The sequence below is a fragment of the Acanthaster planci genome, linkage group LG18, assembly GCF_054643075.1.
Source record: "Acanthaster planci isolate LZ-2023a linkage group LG18, COTS_SCS, whole genome shotgun sequence".
Classification (NCBI taxonomy): Eukaryota; Metazoa; Echinodermata; class Asteroidea; order Valvatida; family Acanthasteridae; genus Acanthaster; species Acanthaster planci.
Window position 1 is genome coordinate 11243047 of NC_141794.1, and position 8867 is coordinate 11251913.

The window sequence follows — 8867 nt, forward strand, 5'->3', positions numbered from 1 at the left end:
CATGTTACAGACACGTCGCTGCCAGCAAAATGAACACCCTCGACCAGCATGGCTCTTTTCAACCAATGAGGGGGTGCTCCTGCTCTAGGAAGATTATTGGAATTATTGTCCCGTGTGCATTTACTTTTCTTTTCATCTTATTCTCGACGGGACTGTTGTTTCATCTCACGGTGAGAGAAAAAGGAAAATACTGTCCATGAAAATTGTGGAAATGTTACAAATTTGCTGATAGAGATACGTATGAATCTGATCTGAAAGCCCACAATTAATTTAGGGCTAACTCTCTTTTTCCATTTCATAAGTGAATATCATTTATTGTTGTTATTGTTGCTAATTTTCTTTTCACTTATATCTGGTGGTTATTGTTGAAGATCGTTCTGAAGTATTGTAAATAAACTACAGTTAACTTTTGATCTGCCCATTCCCACAGAATCACCTCAGTGCCAATGACTTTGACATGAAAGATGCAGGGCACAAAAACTTCATCTTGCAGGTAAGCCTCCCTAAACTAAGCCCCGCCCGGAGCATTGAAACTAAATCCTGAGCAGAAGACAATGTACGTGTTGTCAACCAATGGTGGGGTTTTGCTATACCTTCTTCATGTGGAAGCCATCTTTGATCTTGTGCCCTGAATCTATCATATTCAGTTTCATGTTAAATGGGATGATGCCAGACTATTTTGGGTTCCAAGCCTCGCTCTCAGATTCCTTCAATTAATGTGGCTTAAAACGTTACGTAGTTATTATTTATCACAAATTTTAAATTGTTCTACCTGTAAACTGGCACTAACTTTTATTTCATAGTTATTTTCACTCTCGGGTCCCAAAATGAATAGTTAACCTCACTTTCAATTCAAGATGGCCGACGCATAATTACAGTCTATTTGCATTGAACAAACAGTATTTTCCTGTTTTGAAATTGATGTTTCCGAACTCTACATGTATGTAATTATGAACTCTCTCTTTTTAGATTGCACTGAAGTGTGCCGACATCTGTAATCCCTGCAGGAGATGGGAGATAAGTCGGCGATGGAGTGAAATGGTCACAGAAGAATTCTACAATCAGGGTATGTACCATTCCGAACTCCAACTTGTCATCGCTCAAATCACGGAGTCTCGTCTGTTGAACTACCTAAATCCCCAATGACCCAAAAGCCCTCAAGTGAAGCATTAATTAATCAAATATGCTGTAACACTTGTGGAAGACAGTCCACGGTTGTGCCCCTCGGTTTTGGGATTTGAGAAACTAGTTCTTATATTTGTTTACCGTGCCTTATACATACTCAGTTGCCATGACAATATGAGGATTCACTGAAAACACTTATCAATATTCATGCACGCTGCCATCTTTCCGTGTGTAGCCAGGGTGATGCTTGCGTGCATGCACTTCACCTGGATGACAGTTCTGTGATTGCGTCATAAAGATCACACATAGTAAACTATTCCACGGGAACAGTTTACTATGCTTGTATATATTTGACTTCTGCTTGAATCCTTGGATGTAGGCCCGTTAAACAGCAAATATAGCATGTGATGTTGAATGGATCATTGAGAATTTGACTCTCAATCATGAATGTGGATGAGGTTTGGTGATACAGATGGCAGAGCCCAGCCTCTTCTAGGCTGCTTTCTGAAGTCAAGGTTGTGGCTGGGACTTACATGCGCACCTGTGGGAAGTGGCTGGTGTCATTTTTCAATGGCTTTCGTAGACACACATGTAAATTCTTGCCTCAGCCAAACCTTTCGGCACTGCCTTAGGCAGAATTTGATGTCCCAATTCTTACGCGTGAAGAACATGCCACTGGTTTGTTTTACACAAACATGTAACTGGATTTTGAGCATTCGGGTAGCTTTCTGAAAACAATTCGTAGTTTGGTTGATAACCTCTTGGTGGTAAGGGTAAACCTCAGCAAAACCTTTTTGTGATACGAAAAATATTTTGCTTGAACGCGAGCTACAACAGAATAGCTTTTCATTGTAATATTTGGAATATATTGCGCACAGCAAACACACAATCACTCTGGGGCTGTGTTGTGTTTTGATGAGTGGAATGCATCGAACAAAACAATCTTGGATCGATGGAGTTATTTGTTCCGGCCAACATTTTTAAGCAGTGGTCATTTTTAAGCAGTGTTTCACTGATTTGTCTGTGGCCATTCCCTCTTTCTCCAGGCGACAGAGAGCGGGGACTGAAACTACCTCTGACTATGAACTGTGATCGTTACAAGAACACCATACAGCAGATACAAGCAGGTCAGGGAATCAAGTCCTCACACATCCACACAAGTCCTCACACGTCGATTACATGTCCTCGCAATGTTAGTTGCAAGTCCTCATGAGTCAAATGCAAGTCACCTAGTCCAAAGCCAAGTTTGAAGCTTGATTCTATTGAGTAACACTCCTCAACACTGTTATCCCTCTTTTGTTAACTCCAGTGCATGTGTTTAAGGTACCTCTTGGGGTACCAAAACAAAAGGAAGAACCCCACATAGACAAGAATTTCACGAAAATAGAGTTTTGGCATTTGCTCAAAAAGATGGAATTTCCAGTGTGTAATTTATACGTCGCAAAATAATGTGTAAGGTTATGTAAAGGTCATTTGGTTGAAATATCAACCCAGGAGTGATAGTCGGGTTTAAATGGGAGCGATATGGAAAGTGTACGAGAACAAAGTCAAATACCCCACAAGAATACAAATACAAGGGTGTGTAAACCAACTTGTGGCCCAACTTGTTTGATAAATTGGCTCGTAGTTTGATTTGGGATTGGCTCTTGATGGGTTTTTGATGGACTTCAGATTGGCTGGTCATCAAACCCCTTCTGTGCCAAGATGCATTCTGCACAAAATTGTCCCGTCGGTCATTACAAGTCAAATGACATCTCTGTATGCTGCAGTGAGAGAAATGGGAGCGATACTTGACGGTCCGTTACCGTGGAATGCGATGAATGTACATGTATGATGGACTTTTAACGGACTTTTGATGGACTTTTGATGGACTTTTGACGGACTTTTGACGGACTTTTGATGGACCTTTGACGGACTGATATGCAACAGTATAATGGACTTGTGATGGGCTTCTGAGTTTCCTGTGATTGACTTGTGATGGGCCGGGCATTGAGTTGTTTTCAAGTAGATGACAAGGCTCAATGGAACTGCTGTAGAACCACTGACTGTTGAAGTCAGGAACATGGGCTTATCTCATGGCAGAACAGCCTCGCCAATTATGACCTCATCAGAGTCTCATCTCCTGAGACAGTTTGGCCAAGTTCATGTACACATTGCTCCTTGTGCCCAATTAGAAACAATTTACGGGCTTGGCTTTGTTCCACAAAATAATGATAATACATTTGTATCTAGCACCCTTTCCATTTATATATTTTATGGCACTTCATAATGCAAAATTTACATAAAACAACTTCAAGTACAATGCTAATATTGAAGTTACATAAAGAGTTACTGTGAAAGCAGCAGCACACAGAATTAAAGTGACAAAATACAATTATCTTTAAAACTACGCGAAACAAATGCTATTAAACTAGAGAATATTGATACCATTGGAGCCTCACAGTGGGAGACTCCTGGTGTTCTAAGGTCACAGGTCGTGCAAATGTGGCCAGTTGTACAAAATCTTGAGTTCCTTTTATCGCAGTCGCTTGCATTCATCTGTCAAAAGTTCCTCGAAATTCCTAGCAAAATGGAATGGAACTATTGTGGGGTTTGAACATTCTTGAAATGTGACCTCACTCAGAAGAGTGGTTTACATCGACTTTTGAAGGGGAACCCAAATGCGCGTCAGATTATTTAGAACGTTTGTCTGTTTTCGTTACTGGCAGGGTTCATGAAGTTTGTGGTGGAACCGCTCTTTACGGAGTGGCACCGTTTCATGCCCACTGAGCTCTCGGATTTAATGCTCTCCAATGTCCACAAGAACAAGGCCTCCTGGGAAGCATTTGGCGAGCAGGAGAAAGCAGCCGCCGAGAACGATAGACTGGCCAATCAGAAGCTGGCAAGCAAGCTGCGGAAAGTGGAGGGCCAGTCTGCGGTGAACGCCAAGGAAGCGGCACCGGCCAAATCGGAGTCCGCCTCGAAAGAAGCGCAGTTGAACAACAACAACAACGCCACCACAGCTGGAGTCACCATGGCGACCACTGTGTTAAGCTCAGCAGGTGCTGTGCTGAGAGACGTGCAGGTTTCAAGTGCAATGGATGTGGACAACAGATCGGTGGATGTATACAATACGACGTCACATGTCACTGAGAGTATTGCTGAGGAGCCGTCATCAGCTAGCGTAACTCAGGGAAAAACAGACACTCAAGGCCGCGCCCAGCCGCAGAATAGGTCAAGCAGGGGCGTGACACCACAAGAGAATCCAACACTGTCCCAAATGCCATCTAGGAGTGCATTGTCATCAGACTATCGGAGGCAGAGACCTCTGTCTGTGGGAAACCTAGAGGAGGTTTCTGTCTCGAGGGACGAAAAACATGGACTGGCCGCCCCCTCGAAGATGCATAGCAACCCTGGCTCCCCAGTGGTTTCTAGAACACAAGCTGTTCGACAGTTTAGTTTACGGTTGCACCGTTCACCCGAACAGGCCATTCCCAAACCTACCAGTTATGAAGACCCTTGGCTCGTGCGGACTGTCGACCCAAACAGAACTAATCTGTCCATCTCAATGCACAATAGCCCCCGCCAGGAAGTACTGTCACCTGAGTCAAGTACAGTGTCTAAGGAGTTAGGTAGCCACAGGACTCAACCATTTAGTTCCGATAGGGGGAGGACATTTAAGGAGGGGTCAAACACCAAGGGGTACGAACTCACCACTGGTATCAATAACAACCTCAGTGTTCACGTTCAACCTGGGTCCCCACGGTTAGAAACCACCAGCGTGCGAGGGCACGGCCTCTATTCGGTCCCGTCACCGTCGCCAGTCAATCGCAGCATTGCTCACAGCCGACTGACGACCTCCTCGACAGGCTCCAAGTTCAGTCATTCCACGCACCAGCTGCAAGTCTCCTACGAGCACAGCTCAGCATCGGATCGCGGGCACAGGCTGAGCCCACACGTGAACAGGCGAGATGAGGCCCCTCACCGGGAGCCGGGAAGGGGGCCATTGGCGGGGAGGAGCTTGGCTGAGATGGGGTCGCCATGGATACGGAAAAGAATGGAGGAGAGAGATCAGCGAAGGCGGATTAGCAAGAGTTCGAGTAAGTAGGTACTGTACAGCCCCCTTTTATTTTTTTACTTTTAGATTCCACTGGTCACATCATAGCACTCATCAGCCAATCACTGCCATGATTTCATCTTCATGCATTATTTTGATTGGCTAACATGCCTCAGTATGTCATCTCATTTTCAATCGCAAGAGGTGTGTGAGGAGTGTTTATAAATCTTTGGCCATGGTGGAATTACTTTTGTGCATGTGAGTTGGCCATTTTCAGTACTCATTCACAATCCATGCCGACGTGGTGTGAAATTTTGGACCCTCTGAAATAGCCGCTGAGTGGCTGTATTCCACATGACTCAGTGGACAGGGATTAATCTGCTTGTTAGGCAAAAGAGACCAGGTTTCAGAGGAGTTCAAATTTCACGTGACACCAAACGTTCCTTCATGTACATGTATAGAAGAGCTTTAATAAACCCTTGTCATGTCACAGTCTGCATGCATACATTATTTTGCAGTGTGATGACGGCAGCTTGATCACATTCATTCAATTTTGTGGGGTTATGAAGCAGGCATTTCTCTCGGGTGGAGGAGGTTCATGCCCTACTGTGGCCTTTTTTTTCCCCCCAAATTGCGGCCATGTCTCTGTCTTAGACGAGCCTCATCCCAACCTCTTCAAATTATTCAGACCTTTGCTTCAGACAAGTGGGCCCTTGAACAGGAAAAGGCTGTGAGCTCTGTTGAGCCTGTGGGTCTTTACGGGCCTAAACTCATAAAACTGAAGCCAAAGGATGATGGGGAAAACTCGCACCATATCCATTTTCATCAAGGTACATTTATTAAACTTGGTTACAAAATGAAGAGAAGTCAACCATTTGATCTATTTCAAGTCCTGTAATTACAAATAAAGTTTTTACCGGTACTTTTTTCCCCCAGGTATCCCCCCTAGTCTTTCCCCTCGGCCCCCACCCCGGATGCTGGGTCAAGCCACCAGTAGCTGGTACTCGGTACCACCGGCGCTCGGCCCCGTCATACAGGACTTCACCTCATCCCAGCTGGCCTCCATCGCACAGCATAAAAAGCAGTCCAAGGAGATGCAGTCCAAGACTGTACCTCCGACGACAAAGGGAGATTCATTTTAGGCCGACAATTGCCATGCCATGATTCTGCAGCATTCAGGATTGCGTTCATAACGGTCTGCGTTAGGGAGGAACTTGTTGCATGAGGGCGCTGTTTGCATGTTCAGCGTTTGCTCCCAGTTCTTATCTTAGATACCCGCTAGCCGAGAAACCGACTAGGAGTGACTGTGGAAGTTCCGTTTGACCAACTCAGTTTAGTTGAGACCAAGGTGGTCACGTCACTGGTTGTCGACAGCCACCTTTGATGCAAGACGTCTTCACGTGCAGGGTATCAACAAATTTGAGGTTTCCTCGGCAAACTTCCTGACTGTTGTTTGGGACCGATTAAAGTTTACCCTGCTCTGAAGCGGCAAAGTGGATGTCACATTGAGGCGAGCATTTCTACATGTAACTTGGTCAAGAATTGCAGTCTTCGGTCGTTTTTGGCCGTGCACCCTATCATTAAGATTTTACCGCAGCCACAAATTACTGTCCACTTGTGGAGTTGGTGGCGTATTCCCTGGTTGTCGTGGAAATCTTTGCTCACTCTCTTCTGCGGACTCCACACAGCAAGGGAAAAAAGTGACAAAGAAACCTCTTGAGGATATGGAAGTTGGCAGAACTGCGTAAAGGCAAGAAATAGGCTTTTTTGCAAGCATAGCTTGAAATTTTCATGAAAGTAATTTTGCACCGTGCCAAATTTCATTTCTTTTTTGTCAACGGTGGCTACAGAAACTTTTTGTGTGACGTGGCTGCATTTTTTAAATCTTAACACCCCCCCAAGGACAGGTTGGACAGTGTCAACTCTAAAAAGTGCTGCAGTTTTTGGTTCCTTTTTGCATCAGCTATTTTAATAAGGGAGTGATTTTTGAAAGCTGCGTGTATGTGATAAAAGGTGGTATCATCAGCGTATGTCAGCTTTTAGGTCAAGTCAAACGAAGTACAGTTATACAGAAATGTTTAGTCATGGTGGTATCAAAATGTTACGTCTAATTTGTCCAATTTGTCTTCTGAAATTGTCGGAAGCCTTGAAAGCAAGTCTCAGTATTTAGTATACATACGCATGTGTGTGAATACAGACTTGGTCTTGAGCCTTCTGTAGGTGAGTCATTCATTTACTTGTGAATAAAAGAAAGTCGTTTGTTCTAAAAATGCCAAATTCTGGCTAATGTTTGGTGCAAGCGTTTACTCAAATACTCATTCAGAGTCTTCAAGCTGAGTTTTGATCTCGGTTCTCACATTTGAATGTCATTAGTGCCACAAAGAAACTGATGCACCAACCACACATTGTAAAAGCAAAATGAGGTTTGACTTCAGAAGTCAGGACTCTCTGGCAACTAGTTTATTTAAATGTAGGAATTGGTAACTGTTTTCTTCTCAAACTGGCAGTCTAAATGCACCCACGTTGGGAACAAGTGCTGTTCCTTGAGTAGGAACAATTACTTAATGAAAAGATTCGCTGCTCTGAGTATAAGTACTAAAAGACACTGAGTATGAGTCCAGCATGAGAGTGGTATCTCAACGCCCTGGCGAGCTCTGCACTGAGGGGACAGTTTCCTGCGTTCAGAAGTTTGGTACCAAGTTGTGGGGACAAAGCATTGTCCTCATAACTACTATCGTTAAACACTTGTGTAGCCCCCACAGCTACGGTGCCAGTGTGCGTGGTCTTGTCGAGTTCATTATTTTTAATAAAAGTAAGTGTTCAGAAGGGCTGCAACGTGGAACAGTACATTGCACATGGCTGAGGCCAGGATGCTTGCTGCCCTCTATTGACAGAAGTTTTTCAATGTGATTTGTATTCTGAGTATGGTTCACTGCCAATTGTGTTTGTTTCCAAAGTTTACCTCGATACATGGGTTTCTGTTATACATGTACATTTCTATTCATGTTGCTGCTGTTGGATTTCCATGCATTAGGTAGATTTTGAAGAAATAGGATAAGAAAACAGCACGTGAATTTTTAATTTTTTAGAAAAACTGCAGTGTCAGTGAAAATTTTAAAGTGGTTCCCTTGAAATATCGCAGTTGCTTTTCAAAGTGCGTACACGTCTGTCAAATGTTCACGGCCAACACGAGGCCACGTCTAAGTCTGGAGCTGCATGTGTTCAGGTTTCAATACCCTTCACCAAGGCGTTGGGTAAATCTAGCCTACTGTACACCTGTAAACGGTGCGTGCACCCACTTAGAGGGGTCTGGTCTGCCTGCCTTTTGCATGTGTTGTGTGCCAATAGCTTCGACTCACACTCTCATGTACATGCCCCACGACCAGTCCATAACCTAACAGGTCATGCGTAACATGCACGATTGTGCCACATACACTGTGCTGTATATGGGATTTCCCAGAGTACACCTGTAGCTATACCATACGAAGGTTGGTGCACCGTGATAGTGCATGGCAGCTCGTTTGCTGTGGGTCCTGAGTGCCAGGCCTGATAATCTCCCTCCAAAAAAAAAAACCACTGACACTGCCTTGGACAAGGCTATGTGTTTGACTGTTGCAAATAACATGCATTTAGCGGTGGCCCTTGAAGTGTGCAGTGTGGACACGGCCAAAGTTGGCTGTATCTCCTTTGGGTGTTTTAGTGTTTG

General features: G+C 44.3%; 1 protein-coding gene across 9 annotated transcripts in view; it reads left to right on the forward strand.

The window, feature by feature from the left end:
- The window catches only part of LOC110978747 (high affinity 3',5'-cyclic-AMP phosphodiesterase 7A-like), an 89887-nt gene extending 81020 nt beyond the window's left edge, over positions 1–8867 (forward strand). For 8 of the 9 annotated variants that reach the window (XM_022233988.2, XM_022233994.2, XM_022233989.2 and 5 more), the window contains 5 exons: positions 431–493; positions 970–1066; positions 2172–2252; positions 3834–5204; positions 6098–8867. In XM_022233988.2, coding sequence (XP_022089680.2) covers positions 431–493; positions 970–1066; positions 2172–2252; positions 3834–5204; positions 6098–6303 — 1818 coding nt within the window. In that variant the 3' untranslated portion in view covers positions 6304–8867. Of the gene's footprint in view, positions 1–430; positions 494–969; positions 1067–2171; positions 2253–3833; positions 5213–6097 lie in introns of all 9 variants that reach the window. The other variant, XM_022233993.2, reaches the window with a different exon arrangement.